Source organism: Staurois parvus, unplaced genomic scaffold, assembly GCF_062004578.1.
Source record: "Staurois parvus isolate SC_StPar_1 unplaced genomic scaffold, SC_StPar_1.0 ptg000159l, whole genome shotgun sequence".
NCBI lineage: Eukaryota > Metazoa > Chordata > Amphibia > Anura > Ranidae > Staurois > Staurois parvus.
In genome coordinates, this window is record NW_028317955.1 from 6,723,690 (window position 1) to 6,746,166 (window position 22,477).

General features: G+C 40.2%; 1 protein-coding gene across 2 annotated transcripts in view; it reads right to left on the reverse strand.

The window, feature by feature from the left end:
* Positions 1–321: 321 nt before the first annotated feature.
* QSER1 (glutamine and serine rich 1) overlaps positions 322–22,477 on the reverse strand; it is a 136,950-nt gene continuing 114,794 nt past the window's right edge. The window contains exons 5-13 of one of the 2 annotated variants that reach the window (XM_089675885.1): positions 20,383–20,621; positions 15,667–15,783; positions 14,352–14,485; positions 12,674–12,888; positions 12,393–12,533; positions 11,337–11,434; positions 5,643–5,792; positions 4,380–4,475; positions 322–1,642 (exon numbers count right to left, since the gene is read on the reverse strand). In XM_089675885.1, coding sequence (XP_089532011.1) covers positions 1,502–1,642; positions 4,380–4,475; positions 5,643–5,792; positions 11,337–11,434; positions 12,393–12,533; positions 12,674–12,888; positions 14,352–14,485; positions 15,667–15,783; positions 20,383–20,621 — 1,331 coding nt within the window. In that variant the 3' untranslated portion in view covers positions 322–1,501. Of the gene's footprint in view, positions 1,643–4,379; positions 4,476–5,642; positions 5,793–11,336; positions 11,435–12,392; positions 12,534–12,673; positions 12,889–14,351; positions 14,486–15,666; positions 15,784–20,382; positions 20,625–22,477 lie in introns of both variants that reach the window. The other variant, XM_089675884.1, reaches the window with a different exon arrangement.

Sequence of the window (22,477 nt, forward strand, 5' to 3'; positions counted from 1 at the left end):
TCACTAATTATTTATCTCAGTGGAAGCAATTTGTTACACAGCTCAACAATCTTTTGTTAATTTGTTATTATCACCTTCTGAATGCCTGGTAGCCAGCCACTGCTTTACCACCCTCTGAAAATCCACTAACCACAGATTGCTTTTCTGCGAACGAGCCCTAAATATGGAGAGATTCTTATTCTTACACATGCCCATTACTAACTAGCTCTCATCTGATGTGGAGAAGATACCAAACATTGAGCACCACATGTGGATCACAACCCACTAGCTGGGCACCAAAACCCATTTTTTTCTCTCTCTGAACAATGCTCCATTAACCCATTCCATGTTAAGTAAGTAATTTATTTCCAAGGATCAGAAAAAAATGGTTGCATTGTCTACATTGTAAAAACTATAGTAACCTGCTATACATTTTGCCGGTTAACACTGTAGCTAACATCTAGGTGGGAAGAGAGAGGGCGGGGGAAAGCATTGCTTTAAGATATATTGCATACAATGTGAAATCAACATGGAAAAATGAAGATTGGAGGAAAAAAAAAAAAAAAAGATAAAAAGGAAAAACAAAACAAAAAGGGAGGTGTATTATTACAAAGATCCAGGAAACAGAATTTTAACCACAATATTTTCTCTGTGAAAAATACAACTATTCGTGAGATAAAATGTACAATTGATTTTCTTTAAAGAAAAAACACAGTATAAAGGAAAATAGTTTTCTTCAAAACAGGGAAAATAGTCAACGTCATTTTTTTTTTTCATCCATTATAATATAATTTGACACAAAAAGCAGTCAAAGGATTGCACCAACTCCGCGTTCAGTCTCCTGAACAAAAAGACAACTCATAAAAGGAGTCCGTAAAGCATAATGATTTTTCTTCTTCTACGTTTTAATCACGGTGGCTATTTTTATTTTATTTTTTTTTTTTAACGTGATGTATCGCAAAACTCTGTTTTACAAAATGTACAATATCCTATGTGTGTGGTGGGCTGTAAATAAAATAAAAAAGCAGATATTGTTCTTGTACCTCCATCTTAAACCATTTTGTTTTAAGCGGATGTGAAAAAAGTTGGATGAGGGAGAGAAGTGAGTTTTTACAGAGACAGGAGGAACAAAAAATTGTAGTAAAGCAGTTTAAGTGTTAACGCTATAGGAATAAAGTCATTCTATAATTTAGTGCATGCTGTTTATCATTTTTTTTTTTTGCCATGGAAAAAAAAAAAAAAGCATTACCCAATAGTTTACAAAAAAATAAAAACGTGCCATTTCTGTCACCCAGGCATCTCTGGGTTTTTAGTTAGCCAGCGAAATATCCCTGGATTTGGGAGACAATGCTGCGCATTCACTGACAGTCTACAGCAATGTATATGTGACTTCCAAGTCCTTTGTCTCCTCTTGCAGTATGTTAGTGCTGTTGCATGGTATACACTGGAAAGGAGGGCAGGACAGCCTTAGGAAGGGGGAAAAAAACAAAAAAAACAAAAAAAGGAAAGAAAGGATCGGGCTTTAAGAACATGTCTGTTGCACCCGTGTCAAGAGTTCACCAAATTTTTCAAAGAGTTCCTCCACCCACTTCATTTTTTTCAGACAGTGGTTAACAAGTTCCACTTGTTGTAGGTCCCGGTTTGATTTCTGAACAGAGGTAACCTGGGGAGGTTAGAAAAAAATAGTCAGATATTCAAAATCACATATCATACCTAATACTACGGGCAAACCTTTTTTTCTTTTTGTTTATAAGAGGGCAGGGGAGTGGATTTACATTATATAACACAGGAAACTGCAGATAACTGCTGAGGAAATATTACATTTTAATATATCCATCTGTTCCTAATTGTTAAAGACATGAGCAGTTTTTCTTTTGTAAAATAAATCTTCTTTTAAAATTACTTTTTTTTTATTCTGCTGGTATGCTCAATTCATATAGTAAGTCCTAGAGTGCTAGGACTTAAATGCAATAGTGCCCTCTCGAGTTCAAGCCTCAACTTGCAAAATCAGTCATACAAGGAAACACAAAACAATACAGTGTATAGCAGTTATTTCTAACCTGGCAAGTAGAAATGTGGGACTAGGCTGGCCGTACATTATACAATTTTCCTTTCAATTTACCAAAGCCATAGAATATGAGATCAAACCTAAACACTTCCAATTTGCATGCAATCAGGAAGGCCCTTGCACTACATATTTAAATCTAAAAGAAATTTAATGAGAAAATTGTATAATGTATGGCCAGCTTAAGCCAGTTTATTTCTAATGGTACTAGCTTCATGATTGTCAATATTTTGTCTCCTCACCACTGTGCAAGTCCTCCGCCTGGAATAAGTTACGTACTCATTTGGGGTCCTCACAATTCACTACCCTGTTCTTAAGACTGTAACCTTTCTCAGGCTCTCTTTTCCCTCCTTGTCATTTCTTAGTATTTGTATGGTCTGGAATCTGCGATTCAAATCCTATAACTATCTTACAACACTGAGTAATATTTCAGAATTTTATAAATCGTGTAAAGGATTACTTCAGGCATGCACTTTTGAACACAAAAATCAGAAATAATGATTTCTCCCGATCAAGTCATGTTAGATGAAATAAATTTTTCATTTTGTTCTCATGCTAGTCTCGTCTAACAAAGTGAATGTAGGATACTACAATACCCTCCATTAAACCCGAAAGGTTTGTTATATACAGTATATGAAAACCAGCATCTGACCAGTGCTTGCAACCAATGGCAGCAAGTGTGATCAGTGTGTTCTGGCAGGAGGTTGGGGGTACCTCAGTCAGAATACAATAGCACAGCGAGAGAGAGAGTGCCACGCTAACATTGCTTGTGTTAGCACGGTGATCTCTGTTTTTTTCTTCTCATTCTGCCTGCTGCGTTGAAAGAAAAAAAAACAAACAAAAAAAAAACTTCTTCTGTGTACCCGGCATACGTGCCAGCAACGATGGGCTTTTGTTCAGACAGGTTTTGAATTCTCATGCAGGTCAGTAGGTGGTCATCCACAGGACAAGTCCACCAGTCAAATTCTAAAAGATCTCAGAATTGTCTCAAATCAATGTCAAACTGAAGCACTGACACAAACCCAAAGCCCATAGACACATTCCCTAAGAGCGACAAACAGTGAGACCATTTGACCATTAGATGTTCCGGAAGTCATGGCCAACCATATGAACATTTATTTTATCACATGCCATATCTGTGTAACGTAAGTGCTTCTTTGAGTCAGCCCAACTGACAAACTATATACAGGACCACCCCATTTAATTACAGACACCTACCAGATTTACTTTACCATATATTTCTACTACAAAGTGTTTTTTCCTTTTTCAGAGGTTTACTAAATTCTATGGGTATATTACCCTAGGCTTACATCTAAGTGGCTCTAAGAGCTGCGGTTTGTGGAGGCATGGCAGCCCATTCATTTGAATAGGCTGCTGTGCCTCCTAAACCGCCTCTCACTGTATTGGGAAATTACAGACAGGTGGGAGCTCTCTTGTTCTGAGAGGACATCACATGACATCCTCCCACTCTAGCCACACATGCATGTCCCTGGGGGAGCGCGGTGATCGGTGGTGCGCTGACACAGCGGATCACCTCTTATGGTAAAGAGCCAATACCGTAGTCTCTTTACTATGTGATCAGCTGGGTCCAATCACAGCTGGTCACATGTAAACAGAAAATGCCGGTTATCGGCAGTCCTCTCCTCACGCTGACGAGTGAGGAGAGGAAAGTCGATAAGAGACAATCCTTAGAGGGGACATCTGCACTGATCAATAGTGCCCTGATTATCAGTGCCACCCGTCAGTGGCCATCAATGCCGCCTCATCAGCGCACATCAGTGAGGAAAAAAATCACTTATTTACAACATTTTATAACAGAAACTAAGAAAACTCCCAAATTTTTGGTCTTTTTTTATTTGTTTGTTTAGCAAAAAATAAAAACCCAGTGGTGATTAAACACCACCAAAAGAAAGTTCTGTCTAATATAAAAAAATAAATATAAAGTTTGTTTACAGTGTTGCATGGCCGCACAATAGTCATTCAAAGTGCAACAGCGTTGAAAGCTGAAAATTGGCCAGGGCAGGGATGGTGTGAAAGTGCCCAGTAGGCAACTGGTTCAATGCAAAGGAAAAGTTCCTGCAGCATTTTAGAAATCACAGAGTGTAGTGCAGCTCCCAGTGTGGAAATGATTTTCAGTACGTGTGGCATGCCATTAGGATTAACAGCACCCGCATGCATCTCCTGCGTTTCTATGCGGGTGGTTGCGGCCGCAAGAACAGGTGTGGTCCTGCAGCGGCAATCACCTGCTCAGATGTAAACCTAGCCATAAGACACGTGCTTTATTTATATAAATGTTTTGCATCTACAATTGAAAAGAAAATTCAAAAGTACTTACCTCATCTTTGCATATAAGATATATGTGGTACTTGTAATGGTGGAGTGCATGATAAAGTGAATACAGCTGAGATTTCTCTGGCTCGATGGTGAACTCCTGGTATAAAACAAAGACAAAAACATGCAATGATAGAACAGTCACCAAGCCTAAAAGCTGATACTTAAAAGGCAGAAACTATACGTAACAAAAAGAAAAGCGCCCATGATTTCTGCTGACATTTGAGAGATTTATAAGTGTCAACCAGTAATTTATAGTGCAAGGTTAGCTGCAACGAAACATTACTTTGACAGTGTAGGAGATGGAGAGAAAAAACAACCAAAGTAAAATCTAGGTTTATAAAATATTACTGCCAATGGTTTTTGAATGGGATGTCCAGCAAGCTCATATTGGCAAAATGGTCAAATGTCAACAAACATTCGGCCATATAGTGTAAGTTACACTGAGGGGGTCAAAAGGTACCAAAAAGCCCTGCATTACAATACTGCACCAAAGTGCCTTCTTAAAAAATACATGGGCCACAAATGATAGAGGTCTGGCTTTTTCTGGCTTGGGTACTTCCTCAGTCATTCACATTAAAGAATATATGTAGGTAGTGAGTGCTTCTGATCTCAATGCTTGTGAAAGAAAGTAAGTCACAAGACTCTACATTGGCATGAAAGCCAGGGAACTAGCATTTTTAGAAAATTCAGTACAGGAGTTGTTAAAAGAATACAAAAAGTAATAAACTGAAGTTTCAAAGTTGTATTGTTTAGTAGTTTTGCATTATAAAAGTGACACATCACCCCTCCACTACCAATGACCAACTACATCAACAGACAAATATAGATTTAAAAATAATTGGGACTTTAAATGTAGACAAATTCCATTCTTATACAAGCATTTGTTTTCAGTAAAATTCATACCACAAAAATATGAATCCATTATAAAAGGGTGATCTTTGTCATAGAAAATGTCTTTTACCACATACTAATGACATCTTCCAACAGAATATATTGCACACATCTTTACTAAAGATGTAGCAACTCTGTACATGTTTCCTTCAGGAGAGCATAAGTACATGGTAGGTATAGAAGCAAACCAGCCTAAATTTACAAAAAAAAAAAAAAAATTCATGGGACTTGCACCGCAGATCCTCTGACTGTAGGATAAATGCCTAAAAAAACTCCATATTTTTACATAGGATCCTCAGGAGTCTTTCAGATGACCAGGCATGACCACAGTTGCAACTGAAAGCCAAAGCAAACCCACATACACAAAACTTACCTGTGACTGCTTTGAAGTTTTAATTGGCCGCATAGTCTTCTTATTATACCACTTGCCATACACTTTTATTTTACACACAGGTACCCCTCCTGATTTTCCTTTTACTTCACGATTAATTGTAGTTATATCTGGGTAGTTTTCAAGGGCATTCTATAAAGAGAATAAGAGAAAAAAAAATCATGTGTTAATTCACACCACACTATAAATTGTAGTAGGTTTCACAAATTCCCAAGCATAGCAGACATGGAGGCCGGCACTGAGAACAGGCACAACTGGAGGGATGACATTTTTTGTAATAGCACTGGCAGCAATGAATGCAGGGACTCCTGTCTAGCTTCAGGCAAAGAAATGCCGATTCGCTGCATCTAGGGGGGTGTATGGGTGGACTGCGCCTGCGCCCCCCCCACAAAAAAAGGCCCCCACTCACAACCTCCCCTCTCTACCTTCGCACAAAGCACATACATATTTAAATCCAATCCTCTAAGCTATTATTTTTTTTAAATTCCAGCATGGCTTCAACACTGCAAAAGAAAACAGAACTCAGGGCAAATGGGCGGCTTCAACAAGACCAGCTGCATGTAGTAGGAGTTCCGCTCCTACCTCCAGTTCAGCCTGTCCCGAGGCCAGATTTACATGAAATCCACTTGCTTTTCTGCCGAACACCCTCAGGAACAATCGGTGTATGCCGTCAACCAAGAAAAAGAGTAAGGGGACTGCTCAAAAGTCCCTTACCAACTACTTGTTGCAGACTCAGGAGTGGGGCAGCATGGCACAAAATGGCGCCGGAAGTCAGTCCCCTCTGCATCTCTCACACGATTCAGCAGCCATAACACTTGCACAGGACCGTGAGTACAAACAACAGCTTACAAAAGGGGAATTTAGAGAACAGCATGGACTCTATGTACACTAAATTGGCTGCAAAGTTTCAATCTGAGTTTCGTAAGAGCACTAATGTCCTTTCCCAGGAAATAGCAGCACTTGGGGCTAGAACTGACCATTTAGAAACAAAGCATGATGGAACTTAGTTTGGCCTATGGCGAGCTTTCCAGAGACTACGAACTTCTGTACACTGCCTTTAATCAGTTGCAGGCGCAAGTGGAAGATTTGGAAAACCATAACTGCAGGAATAACCTGCGTATCCGTGGTGTACCCGAGACAGTTACGGATCTTACGCAGGCCTTGCTAAAGTTATTCAAGTCACTTCTCCCTGATACAGAAGCTAAAGCCTTTGCTTGTGATCACATACATAGAGCGTTATGCCCCAAACCACCGGCGGGACTAACCCACTTGTGACATTGTCCTGTGCATGAAAGATTTTCTGGTTAAAGAAGACCTTCTTAAGGTTGCCTGTAACACCCCAGTGATTTTCTTGGATGGTTCACCACTGCAAATATTTCCAGATATTTCCCAGACCACTTTGGAGAAGAGGCGCAAGATGAAGGAGATCATTGCAATCCTCTCCTCTGCTCGCATATGATATAAATGGGGTTTCCCCTTTAAGCTGATAGTTCCTCATAAAGGGAGCTCATATATGGTCACTACTCTTTCAGAAGGCCAGGAGATTCTGGTGAAGCTGGGCCTGGCAGAAGCTGAAATGCCTTAACGACCTCCCTCTACTCCCCGGATATCCCCTATCTGGAACGCACCATCTCCGCGGCAAGAAGACACGAAGCAACGTGATGTTAAGCTTATCTACTCAATGTTTCGAATTTCATCCCACTATAGTTGATATCCAGGACATTCCCTCTGTACTCCTAATAGAGTCTCCCATGCTAAAGGAGGTCCTTACTATTACCTGACTTGCATCATTCCAATAATGTGTGCTATATCTATTTAACCTTTTGCTTACAGGCTGTGGAGGAAATGCTACTCTACCCCGTTACCACTCATGTTTAGAGGTGATTTTTTTTCCCTCTGTGGAGCTATTTTCCGTGCCCCCATGTTTCTTGGCGGTGGAGTCCCTGAATATTATGGTTTTCTGTTTTTTCAGGTCTGGGTGATTGGCTACCTGATCTATGGTTTACTAATGTCATCTTTGAGGTGAAAAGAAAACAGAACTCAAAAAAGAAAAGGAAAATTGGACAGGCAACTAGTTTTATATCGAAGCAAATGCTAAGGTACTCTGCTTAATTTGTAGGGAATTTGTGGCAGTTTTCAAAGACAACTTGAAAAAGCACTATATACAAAAACAAGCCAACAAATTCAAGGCGTATCAAGGATATGCCCTGGTGGCCACCAATGCACCCAAAGCGGCCGGCGTATAGTACAGATTCGGTTTTAAAACAGATTATAAACACAATGTCCAAAGAGATAGCCAGACCAAAGTCGTTCAAAGGAGCTTATTTCATACTGAAGTGATGTTAAAACACAATTTCAGGGGCTCCAACGCTTCCAATAAAAGTGGCCACCCGCCCAAGTCTATAACTGGCTTATGAAGCAAGGACACAAACAGGCATCACATAGTGAATACGGGGGAGAGAACAATGTTCTTGGACAACTTGCCAGCCAGCTTGCTAACAACCGAATTAACCTGTCTAACAGTATGCGTTTATAACAGGGGTTTAGTTAGCACACATTTGCAAATACATACGTGGCTCTGTGGCTAACTAAACCAAGAACATTGTTCTCTCCTCCTTATTCACTACGTGATGCCTGTTTATGTGTCCTTGCTTCATAAGCCAGTTATAGACTTGGGCGGGTGGCCACTTTTATTGCATGTTTGAGTTTTTGGTACGTGGGTGCACTAGGACCCTGGTTGCCATTGTGCTACATGCTGGGGTCCAGTGCACTCCTTTGCCTTTAAGAGGGGTGGCTCCCTCAGGTTCACCTGCCCTTGATCTATCCATTAAATGCATGTGCCTCTACTATGGGGACTCACAAATTGTAGAGTTAGGACCACAGATTATCAGGGTGCTGTGTCGTGGCTCTGTGGCTTACGTATGTATTTGCAAATGTGTGCTAACTAAACCCCTGTTATAAACGCATACTGTTAGACAGGTTAATTCGGTTGTTAGCAAGCTGGCTGGCAAGTTGTCCAAGAACATTGTTCTCTCCCCCTTATTCGCTCCAACACTTCCCCCTTTCATCAGGGCTGGAATTCTGCATAAACTCAAGATGAACAGACTCAATTTGGGGATACTGTTAGAGAAAAAAAGTGGGCAGATGTTTTTGTCACTGGTCAGTAGCTAATTGCAGCAACAAGACATCAAAACAGATAATGACTCAAGACATAGCCCACTGACATCCAACAGGGAATATTTAAGTGACAGGGACCCTTTAGTTGAAGTAAATTTAAGTATACGCAAGAGTAGAAATAACGGTCCTGTTTTATATCAAAGAACCACAAATGTTGCTCTTATCTGTGTGTCATCATTGAGATTGGAGATATATTAGGAGTGAGAGTTCACCAGTTAAAGATACAATTTCTCGCATTTTTTGTTCATCAGTTAACTGACAACTATCATGGGATGTCCCGATAGTTGAGAGCAGCAGCCCTGCTGATGGCCAGCCCTTGCAGATTAGGATATATAATAAGGACACTTCCAGTTTCTCTTTAGACATGCATGCTGCTTCTGTCCTTGGAGCTGCACATAGGGAAAAAGAAACAGGAGCACCTGCTGCACTACAACTGGTTTCAGTTTGCAGCTCCAAAGATAGGAATTAGATTGTATACAGCAGATTCCCAAGCCAAAACAGCATATATTTCATTGGTATGTATTAAAATGAATTGGCATACAAGCTGGTCCTTCTGTACAGCACACACTCTCAACCCTTTTACCTCAGCAGAACCCTTTAAATAATTTTCTTGACTCTGGAAACCCCTGCTAAAATCAATTCATCGGGGGTCAGTGGGAAGGCTACTTGCATTTGTGGCAATGGAGAAGAATGCCCCTTACAAACATCTAATGCTATGCCATTGGTTCTACCAAAGTGGTGTAAGAACCTGGATTATGCAGGCACCGTCAGATGAAAGGTCAATCAGGCACAGCTCATCTAACCCTTAGCAACCTCTGAAAGAACTGTAGGGTTCCATGGAAACATGGCTAAGAATGGCTGCTGTACAGAATCAATAGGGCTTATGCTATTCTACACTATTGTATGATATACAGTTGTGTTTAAAATAATAGCAGTCCAACATCACTAACCAGATAAATCACTGTTCTGGTATAAATCATATTTCTACATAGCAAATCATTTACTAGCAAGTGTAGTAGAGTAATAGAAAACCAACAGACCCAACAGTCATAACATGCATGCTGGCAATGCTGTGTAATTGAATCACTAATTGAAAGGGGCATGTTCAAAATAATAGCAGTGTGGAGTTCTATTAGTGAGGTCATTAAGTCTGTGAAAAAACTGGTGTCAAACAGATGGCCCTTACTGAGGAATCAAGGCAGAAAATGTAATGCTGGGTATAGTGAATTTCTCTCTGAAAATCTGAGAAAAATGGGTTGTTCCAGACATTGTTCAGAAGAACAACGTACTTTGATTAAAAGTTTTATTGGGAAGGGGAAAACGTATAAAGAAGTGCAGAACCCGATGGCCTGCTCAGCTAAAATGATCTCAAATGCTTGAAAATGGCAACCAAAACTAGAAAGACGAGGAAGAAAATGGAAAACTACCATTCAAATGGATCAAAGAATAGCCCAAATGGCAGAGACTCAGGAAGATCAAAGAAGGTCTAAAGTTACCTGTGAGTACTGTTACAATTAGAAGACGCCTATGTGAAGTCAAGCTATTGGCAAGCAGCCCCCGCAAAGTCCCATTGTTGAAAAACGACATGTGCTGAAGAGGTTACAATTGCAAGGTTGCAAGAACACATTGACTGGCCTACAGAGAAATGGCGCAAGGTTTTGTGGACTGATGAAAGCAAGACTGTTCTTTTTGGGTCTAGGGGCCGCAGACAGTTTGTCAGACGACCCCCAAACACTGAATTCAAGCCACAGTACACTGTGAAGACATCATGATGCAAGCATCACGATATGGGGATGTTTCCTATACTATGGTGTTGGGCCTATTTATCGCATACCAGGGATCATGAATCAGTTTGAAAACAACAAAATACTTGAAGAGGTCATGCTGCCTTATGCTGAAGAGGAAATACCCTTGAAATGGGTGTTTCAACAAGACAACGACCCCAAACAAACCAGTAAGCGGTGGTTCCAGAGCAAGAATAACGTTAAGGAGTGGCAAGCCAAATCCCTGGACCTTGATCCAATAGAAAATGTGTAGGGTGACATAAAAAAAGCATTTTCTGAGGAAAACCCAAGAAATGCAGAGGTATTGTGGAATTTGGTGCAATCGTCCTGGGCTGCAGTGCCCCTTCACAGGTGACAGAAGTTGGTCGACTCCATGCAACACAGAGGTGAAGCAGTTCTCAAACGGCGGTTATACAACTAAATATTAGTTCAGTGATTCACAGGAAAGCTAAATCCTCAAGCATTTTTCAGTTTATACAGTAAATGTTTGCGTTTAAGAAACATGCAGACACTACTATTTTTGGAACAGCCTAATATTCCTTTTTCATCACTTTCTGTAAAGTAATAAATTTGGAACATATTTCTTTGTGTTTTGATTTGTAATAGACTGTGCAGTGTTCCCAATGCATTTGCATGTATGGAAATAAAGGCTACTATAAGGATTGTGAGCTTTATTTTGAACACAACTCTACATGAATGCAAGCATTACCCGTACCTTCATTGGCTGATCCAGCTGCAGCTTTGCAAGAACTCTTCTCCTGTGTTCGGTTAGCATGCCTTCTATCTTTCTCATGTGCGGAAGAAGCACTTCGTCTGAAAGCAAAAACAGAACAGCAATGCAGAATTACACTTCCAGATGTGAAATTCAACTACATTGAGGCAATACAGTTAAGATGGACAAATCTACAATTCTAAATTCAGATGTTGGAAGTACAAATCCCATCAAGCTCGGCATGCAGCACATTAATCAGCTTTATGCGATGACAGACTTTTAGAGAAACCAAAAACAGGATCCAACACAAGTTTAACAGGAGCATAAAAATACTAGATCCTGCCAAAAATCCAAGGAGCTGTAACTGAGCCTGCAAACTTGCCTAGTTTACCTGTGTCAATTACTGCATGCCAACCCTCCATGTTATGAAGATGAGTAGAGGAAGAGGTGTTCTGTAGTTCAAATAAGCAAGACAGTAGCCATGACAGCTGAAGCAGACTGAAGAAAGAGCCTTAGGAGCAATGAGCTCCTTCAGGAAACCAGGCAGCCTTTGGGACGGGCTTACAATGGAGCTTCTTTCCACGGGGAATAAAGGCAGTAAATGGGAATTCATTTTAATGGGGATTAATTTTAGGTTAGGAAATAAATGGAACTTTTCCCTGCTACTTTAAGGGACGCTTGTACTATTTTTGTGAATTTTGTTATTGAAATGTGTGTGTAACTGGATGTGATTTTATTTGTGTTGGAGTTCCTCTCATTGTTTGTAATTTCATTGTGGAATTTATTCACAATGACCATAAATTAATCTTAAAAAAAAAAAAAGAAAAAAGAAAAAAAAGATTTGTCACAGGGAAAGAACAAACATATCCTTGACCAAGAGATATGTGCATTTATACCCTTGTTATGGTGAAGATTCAAATGATTATCCATTCAAGTGTGTTCCCAACTAACACCAAACCTACCCAATTCTTCACTTCCCAAATTCAGTCTAGAAAAATGACACTATTAGATTTATCTCTCAAAACCTCGATACAAACATAAATAGAACGCATGTCATACCATTGACTTTTTCCAGATTCTGGATTGTGTCTGCTTCTAGAGCAACACCAACAAGCAGCTCAATGTATCCCTTAAATGTTTCCTTCATTGCTCTTGTGTTCAAAAATCGAGTTATGATTGGAGGTGGTGGAGGTTCAAACTCTGGAACACAAAGTGAATGAAAGTCAGCGCTAGGAAACAAGTTTAGCGATTCAAGCACTCACAACCGCTCACGGATTCAGAATAGAATATATTTACGGAAAAAGTACCTTAGTGTCTAGCCCCTTCTTTCATTACCTTACCTTCTTCATCACTCTGCATGTCTGGAGAAGAATCAGACTGTGAAGAAGAGAACTCCTCTTTCCACTGCTTCCTCTTCTTTGGTGGAGGTTCAGCCTTTGTCTTTGGCTGTTTGGCTTTTGGTTTTGCAGACACGACTTTTGGAGGTGTGGTTTTCGGTGGAGGAGTTTCTGCTGCCGCTTTGTTGGCTGCACTGACCTTATTGTGAGACGTTCGACTGCAGAAAAATTACAAAGGAAAGTTACCATATGTACATTATTTAGAAGGTCTACCTATATTCAGAGCCAACTTCCTCTAGGCCACAAACTGGTATTCTAGCAAGGCACACTGGAAAATATGTCACCACTATATAAATGAAATAGTCTGATACCTTTACCGCAGTCGATTCTCAATGATCACTGAATGTTTAAAAGCTGAGCTCGGGCAGGAAAAAAAAAAAAAAAAAAAGACACCAATGCAGCTTGATATTCATTAACTTACCATTCCATGTACTTTTTCTTAATGCAGTGTAAGTACCCAAGGATGGGCAGGGTTGGAAGTTAATCAGGTGTGTTACGTGCAAATGTACTATGAAGGAAAAGGCTGATAGCAGCAGAGTGAGAAGCGGGATGAGCTCATCAGTCTGCTACTGCTCTTTCATTGACAGACGGTGCAGAGAAGACTGTGTTCCTTGCTACAATTACCAAAAGTAACAAGAGAAAAGTGGTGTCATCCACCTGAATGGTAGGGGGCTGTGCAATCCCAGGGCAGCAATGACAGAAATCAGATTTTTTGGGGTACATAAAACAGCTATTTCATCTATGTATTTATGAATTTGCCTGGGGTTCAGCTTTAAATTATTTGCTAGTCTTATATTTAGATAAAAATTAACACTATAGATATCTAGGCCAGACTTCCCAAGTGAGTACTCTGTTTCTTAAAATACATAATTACCTTATTAATAGAAAACTATTTAAATCAGCGCAATTCATGACATTTTGTGTCGCCCTCTATATCTGAATGCCAGAATTTGTATAATTTGCAGCCTTAAATAAAATACTACTCCCAGCATTGGAAATAAAAGTAAATCAAATCAGTATCCTGCTAATGCATTGGAAGCAACACTACATTTAAAATTAAGTGAAGCCCACTCAACTTATTAAGCTATAATTTATTACACCTCCTGTCATTTGCAAGACTGTTCAGAATGTTCTTGTGCAACCTCCCTTGTATACTCAAATATCTGTGCTGAGCCTACAGCTTACTCCCCCTCCCCCTTGCATACGGTACTGATGTTTGAGCATCAGTATTTCTAGATGAAATTTCAGGGGCTGTATTTGTGCACATTTGCTAGCACAAGATACTGACCAGGAATGCAAATTTTTTCGATTTTTTTTCAAGAATACGTAGCGCTTGGTTATGCGCCCGTGTGTACAGGCACACTGTAAACAATGGACTGCATTTTAGATCGGGGGAAAAAAAAAAAAAAAAAAAAAAAACACGCTGTCCTGAGCTTATTCAAGGTACAGTGTGCAAGAGGCTTTATGGTGTCTCCAGAGTTAATTTAAAATACACATTACATTAAGATACAAATTTACATGTTTAATATAAAAAAAAAAAAAGAAGAAGAAGACCGTTCTAAACCAGAAAGTAGTGACCATGTGCTTCATATGTAATTGCCTGAAAAGAAAATACATATACCTTGGAGCAGGTGGTGCCTTTGCTTTGGGTTTCCGGGAGCATACTCTCACATACTCCTTTTTGTTTGCATTCTCCACGAACTTCACATATACCCTCTTATATTTTGTTTTGGCATCTCCAAAGTAACCAAGGTACTGCATAATTGAGAAACAATGAAGAAACATGAGCATGGCAGTTTATAAAGGTTCACTAGAAAAAGATTTCAACTGCTCAGCACAGCTAAGTTGTCTATTAGAGAGATACCATCACTTTGGCCATTCAGGGCAAACTCATTCGCTTTCCCCCACCGCCACCTTGCTGTAGCATTCCGCTTTGTCTAAGCGCCAGGGAAGACGCTTAGATGGGAGTGACATTGAGGCACCTGGCCTGACAGTATTCGGGTCTGGTGACTGACTGCTCAGGCCTGAGCACTGTCATGTTTTCCTATACCTGAAAGCTCCTCTATTAGTGATGGGCTCTAGCAGTGCATGGTGGCGGTGAGGCAGCACATTAACAAAAGAAGCACCTCTTGTCCTACAGCGCACACTGCAACACACGGTAATGCATTAACATGCTCTGCAATGCTTGTGTGTCAGAGGTGTGCTGCCTTAGTTTGTTGGTTTGACATTGAATGTAAACAGCAACACAACACCCTAACGCCAACTGACTGGTGTGAATGGGCCCTAATTGTTTATGTTTGATTTGTAATTCAGTTACTTAGCATTATCTGTATTCACTTTGACATTATAGTCTGTATAATCAGCACAATCTGATTATAGAAAACAAGAAATCAGGGTAATACAATTTGGTTAAAGCAGTAGTAAACCGCAGCCTTTTTAAGAAAAACCCTGCAAGACAATGACATAACGTGCTAGTATGCATTGCATATTAGTACACTAGGAGATGCTTACCTTAGAACAAAGCCCTCCAGCGGCACGCTGTCACCACTGCCAGGGCTTATCTTCACCTGGTCTTCTTTCCAGCTTGCATGCTCTGGTCATCTGAATGGCCGAGCCACGATGACGTCACTTCCGTGCAAGGATGTTTCAGCTGCGGCACAGAGCTCTGAAGAGACGGTACAGGTATGCTGTCCCTTCAGAGTGCATGCACCAGTGACGTCACTGGCTGCATGCAGTGTGAATATCTCCTAAAGGGTGCAAGTTTAGGAGATATTCACCGTACCTACAGTTAAGCCTTCCTATAGGCTTACCTATAGGTACAAGTTTACAAAAAGACTTCCACTTTAGGGAAAGGGGCAGATAAAGATTGAATACAATCAAAACATGACACCTGTAGAGCTACAAGGCTGCCTGTCTGTACCAGACATAAAACTTACACTGTTTGTGGCAGCAAAGGTCCTCTGTTCTTCTCGAATTTCAGGGATAAATTTCTGAAGCAAGGCCTTTTGCACTTTCCAAATAGCAGGAGGTTCCTTGCCAGTAAGCAATGCTTCCTGAAATCACAGAAAGAGGAGACAGAAGTCATACAGCTCCACAATTTAGCCTAACAAGTACTTGTTTTGAAATGTTGCTGCAGTATAACCTCTCTCATTGGATAGTGCAGACATAAAAAGCACACTTTTCCCTACACCTCTGTTGCTGTTCTACACCCTGAAGTCAACAGGACATTAGGGATACCCAAATGCAATGAAAAGTAAAAAGTAACATTCTATACAAAGCTGTTAAGTCTGGTTGTAGTTCCTAACCATTGGACTCCTATAATCTTTATATTGATGTTCCTCACCAAAATGCCCTATGTTAAAGGTACATTAATAAATGATGTATGGTAGAACTAGCATCCAACACTTATCTAGTCAGGGGCTGAGTCTCTGTATGCTATTGCCGTCCTTTTTCGAGGAGATACAGGTTTATCTTCTCTGTTCAATTATTGGAGTTAAAGTCTGGAGCTCTACCAGTGTCCGGATCATAGCCAGTTTGTGGAATTATCCAACGGGTGTTTTATCCATCTACCACGGAGGGCCAGTAGATCCTTTGATGTCAAAGTGTCCAGGTCCATGGCATGAGTTTGGATTTTGACCCAACTTTTTTGACCCAACTTTAATCGGGGGTCAATTTCATCTGGTAAGAAGCAGAATTTTTTGGGTGTGGGAGATGGTGGATTTTCTTCATCCTCTTGACCAGATTTCAAGCATCCATGACAACATTGATGTCCCGTTAAAGGGGCTTTTTCTACATTATATCTCCTTCGCATGTGTATTGGACTTTTCATTTATTCCATGTATTTGCACTCATTTTTTGGTTATTTGAAGCGCCACACTTACGTTTTACTAGTTGATATATTGTTACCTGCAATATTAAGGTGGCTGCTTATGTTCTATTGATTCTTTTACGTTAGAGAGTCATATATATACTATAGCGCAGAATTTTTAAGTTATACTTTTTTACTCATCTAGTCATGCTATCAATCAGGAACCAAATAGAATGATTCCTGATCATGTAACCACAATAACATCCAATTATATGCAGTATATTACATGGTTTATTGACAAACATGCAGACCATCTTAAGCAGACCATAGACTAGTTAAAAAAACGAACGAAAATTCTTAGTCATTCGTTTTTTGCAGCTTTACTGTGCCAGCTGTGACACGATTTTTGTGTAGCATTCGAAAGTACCTGATCCAACATGCTGGATTTTGTTTAGAAAAACAAAACAAACGATGGCACAATCGTATGGGCCATTTTTTGTTTTTCAGTCAACAGAACGTTCGGTTTTTGACTTGTCTATAACCTCCTTTAGATTTCCTTGTGCTTGCACAGAGAGAAGCACTTTGACTGCAGTGATAAAAACACTTTAAAACAAAAGCATGAAAAGTTATTATAAGCCGTCAGGTCTGAATTATTTTATTTTTTTACATTTTGTACAAAAAAAAAAAACAGGGCACGATGTTTATCAAAGTAGTGTATCAGCTTAAAGTCTTTTCTGTCCTTAGACTGTGACTAATATGCCTATCTAAATGATTTTTACACTGTCAAGCTGATATATACTGAAAGTGCTAAATTTGGCCTAGGTTTCAATTACCTCGGCAATAAATAGCATTGGATAAAGGAGGATACCCAATTTAAGCCCCCCCCCCCTTTCACACTGGGTGTGAATTGACAGATCAAAGTTGCATGACAAGTCACACCCTATTTGCCACTACGGAACCATTCAAATCGATGGGACTTGAGTCGCAGGTTCCTAAACTAATTTTGTGTGATTTCATGTGCAACTTACATTGACATCTGTGTATGAATGACAGCAAGCCATACACGAAGTCACACTGATCGGCGGTTTAAAAACTGCGCTGAAGTAGAGTGACTTTAAAGCCGCATCCGGTGTGAACCAGAGCTCAAGATCTCTCAGATTCCCCAGGAGACATAAAAGCGAAGAATATATCCATCCAACAAACCTAAAAAGGCCATTCAAAAAAGGAGCAGCTCAGCAGTAGCAGACCACTTTTTTGTCCAGGTTTACTGAAAGGGTCAAATATGTCCATATCTAATATTTTTCAGTGTGGTGTGGTTTGGGCGTAATGGCATGTATGACAAAATGTTTTCAAGCAAGAAACAGCAATCAACTAGCATTTTCTCAATAGCAAAAGGATAGAATACGCTTTTCCCAAAGCCTTAAATCTGGTCACCCTCATGGAATATTGGGTGATAAATGCCAGCAGGGGCTTGTCCTCTGCCACACAAACTTCAAAAATGTAAAATATAAGACCTGGTAACTTTATTCAGACAATGAAGGCATGTACAGAGTCCTCACCTGGGACCCCTCCTTCTCTGATATGTTTCATCCACAAGGATGGGCTTAAAGTGGAGCTTAACTTACCTTTTCTTCAATGGTCACAGGTCCCTTGCTGGCACCTACTTTTGTGTGCCGGTCTTTGGCAGTCTTCATTGGCTGGTGCTGGATGACGTTACATGTCAGTCAGTCATTCTGACACACAAGGTCTGTGCTGGAGATGCAAGCTGAGCTGCACATGTGCAGTTTCGTTTACCTGCCAAGGAAGACGGCGAGCACATTGCATATCTCTTCTGAAATATAGAACTAGCCTGCTTGCGCTTTGGGGCAGTGGACTTTAGTTTCAATTTAACAGTAGAAACATGTCAGCAGAGTTCCCAGATGGGGACTTTCTGTTCATGCTATCTGAATTTTCTTCACAGCGCAGCCAGTCCCTATTCTCTTGATTTGTAGCATTTTCACAATGTCAGCAACATGAGGTGAAGTTAGTGAAATTATAGCAGAGCTACACAGCACCTGAGCACCTCAAACCAAAAACACCAATTTTTTAAAAGGCTCAGCTTTAGTGACATGTTACACCAGTATTCAGGGTGTAACATGTTAATAGCTCAGCAGTCCCGCACCCCCTGATCCCCCATTGCGACAGGAGGTAGGAGTTCTTCTCCCTGAACCTGTTGACACAATTTAAAAACAGTGCAGCTGTGAGGGGCTCCGCACATACACTAGAGTCATTCATTCACAGAGTCCTGTGAATGAACTACAAGGTTTGTCTGCAACTGTAGCAGAAGGCTGGTAGTTCTTGTACTCTAGCACAGAGGTGTCAAACTGTGGCCTACCAGCTGTTGAACTACTACAAGTCCCATGAGGCAATGCAAGGCTTGCAGTTAAAAGCTCCCAAAGGCAGAAGCATCATAGGCCTTGTAGTTCCCACAACAGCTGGAGGTCCGCAGTTTAACAACCCTGCTCTAGCATTTCTGGTCAGGGCCATCTTGAGCAGGGTGGATAAAAATCAATGATTTGAAGGGAAAAAAAAAAAAAAAAAAACGGATTTTTTTTTTATTTAAAATCGGATTTTTTTAAATAAAATGCTTTTTGAGGAAAATATATTACCTTTCAAAGGTTATTCCATCATTAAATAAATATTAGTTTTTTAATTATGTAGAATAAGGCTGTATAGGTTTAATTTTTTGGGTAAATAAATTCCATGAATCCATTCACAATGTCATGCTCTTCCAGAGGTTTTTGTAAGATTATTGGGCAGTTTCTCTGCCTACAAGATATTATCACAGATGATTGGTTTACTTTTGCAGTTCTCAAAAATGAATTTGACTCAGCGGAGATCACATGCCTCTTCTTCACAGCAAAAATGTTATAACATGAACAGAGTTAAGAAAAAGACCTTAATCCTAACTTCTTTAAACTGGGGATAAAAAAACTAATATGAAAAGTTATTCTAAAAATCTTCATCTACTTGCATATTAAAGTTATACCAGCAAGAATTAGTCTATGTAGAAAACTAGGATTTAAATCAAGCCTTACTGACTAGTGATTTAAATCGTGATTTAAATCGTGGTTTAAAACAGTTTGATTTAAATCAAATCCACCCTGATCTTGAGTAAGGGCAGATGATTCGTGTAGCATTTTCGTCCTGGAATCTATCTGCCCTTAGGTCAGGCATGTAGGCAGGTGAGTGTGCATAGCTGAGAAAACCTCTCCTCCCCTCCTGAAGACTCCTGGGATGTATAATAGCATTTGCCTAGGCCTGGAAACCAGGAAGTAACTGAAGAAATTAAAAAAATAAATAAATTGTTTAAAACAAATATAATATACCTTCCTACTTAACGTTAACATTGACTGTTTTTAATCCTTACAATGCTAACTGTAAGACTAAGGTTCCACTTTAAGAGCACCTCAGATACAAACACACTGTGCCAGGGGCAGACTGACCATTTGGAAACTCAGGCATTGCCCGAGGGCTTGGGGTCAGTAGGGGGCCCCATGAGATGCCCCTGGTACCTTTTTCATAGGCTTTTTTGAGTTTGGGCAAGGACCCAGGGGCCCCATGATCCCCTATTGCCCGGGGGCCCCATGAGTTGTCAGTCCACCCCTGCACTGTGCCTAATGTATAAATATCAACCTACAGCAGCCAGACATGTATGCCTTTTCTATAGAGAATCATTCTTCTATAACAGTCATTCTGTGGTCACCATAGGTAGTGCAGGCACACCTATCAAATTTATACAGATTGCCTTATTGACTTAACAAGAGAAATAAATGATTGACTCTGAATTCTAAAAAAAACTTACTTTGAGCATATCTATATCTTCAATCTTCACCACAAACTCGTCTCTCTCCCGATAAACACCCTCTCCCCCGCTTTCTGTGCCCTCATCATCCGTGCATCCTTCGATTGCAATGGTCTCCTGTGATTTAGCCAGTAGTTCGGCTGGGACAGGCTCACTGGGGGCCTCTTTCACTGTATCCTGGGTGTTCTTGGGTGAGGAGACAGGTTGGGAATCTTGCTTTCCTGAAGAAGCCACCTTCTCTGCTTTTTTGGATGAAAAAAAAAAATTACTATTAGTAAAATTAACTCAGATGTGTTTCCACTTGCTGGGGAGCATTCCCATCCTCTTCCAGAACAGATATTTGCCTTGTGATGTTTTTTTGGCTCTGTTCCCTGGAAGGATTTACTTAGAAGATTATACTTGATTTATGGGTAACCCTGACAAGTCAGAGAACTTATTACCAGCATTAGAATTATTCAGCAGCAGTAATTAAACAACACAGCCTTCTCATCATGTCATACTGTGATATACATGTCAGCAAAGGCATTCCTCCTCTTCACTGAACTCAAAGCAATAAATTATGGCCACCAAGAAGTTTGAAGGGAAAGAAAAGCAGTGGATTATACAAAGCGGAATGAACTAGACTGTCTTAAAACAAACCAGTAACAAACTGCATTAACTTCAACACCACGTGGACACCTACTTTAAAGAGACCCTGTCACCTACTAAAAAAATGCAGGTAAAAGCATGGAAAGTATCCTAAATGCTTACTTTCATAATTTTTCCATTACATAATCTTTCTTTGATTTCCAAGGTGCCTGTGAACTTGCCAGGGAAATGACACTCCAGAAAGTGTCAATTTCCTAGCACAGGCCCCTCCCCCTTTCAAGACAGAGCCCTGTCCTTTTCGGCCTGTGTGAATGAATAGACAAGGAATACTGTCAGCCATTGCGGCTGATGGTTTGTAGTTCTCAATGAACTGTGAGGTCTCTGATGAGAGCTCTGGTAGTTCATTGGTCTAAATGCTCTTAAGTAACTGCCTGCCCGTATGGAGACAGCTATCCTGAGAGTCTGCAGGAGCCTGACATTGCACCCATGATCTGCTGATAGCAGTTGCAATACTCAGCAGGATCCTTAGAAAAAATAATAAAGGCACAATTTTTTATCTGCAAAAAAAAAGTGCATTTAATATTTTTTTTTTTCAAAAGGTGCACTTAGCCTTTAACCATTTATGTAGCACCCGGGGGGGAGTGAAGGGGAATACCATAGAGTGTTACTTGAGTGAATCTGCTAAGGCTAATGACATCACATCCAAGATGGTGGCTTCATATTCTTCTACTCTTTTTCTGGTCTAGTCTCTTGCAGGGAGAGGGACAGGCTTTGCCATCAATGAATCTGACTTTTTTTGATTATAACTGCTTAGCCACATTTGCACAGTATCTAGCTCTATTAAAGAGATTTGTGTTTGGATTTATATGGGAAGCACATAATGTCTACCATTTTTGGAACGCCTTCTCTACAAATCACATGGCCAGGAGTGCAAATCAAAATATTAAGGCCCCCTTCACACTATTTATTTATTTCAGGTACTTCTATAGTGCCATCAATGTACGCAGCGCTTTACGTATATATTGTACATTCACATAAGTCCCTAACCCTCAAGGGGCGTACAATCTAAGGTACTTTGCTGTTCCACTGTGATGCATAGTATACAAGTTAATGTGTTACATTAAGGCAGCTATATTATAAAGAACGGGTTGCCATCACATGGCAAAAAAAAAAAAAACCCAAAAAACAAACCAGCACTTTTTTATGCAATGCATCATATTTTAAGGCATGTGTGTTGTGGTGTACTGCAGTGTAAGTCTGTTGCCACCTACTGTGCTTGAGCATTAGGGTTCCATGTAATTAAAGACAACACAACACACAAAAGTGAAGTAAATTGCCCATGACTAACACGTATGTCCAAAGGCTAAATACACTTTCATATAATGTAATCCTAATGACCACATCCCCATGCTAAATAACTCCTTTATATACCTTAGGTTTGTGGGTGATGCAGTCTGGGAGCCTACACTATATCAGGCAGTGCTCAGTCAAATAGAGAAGCCTCCCT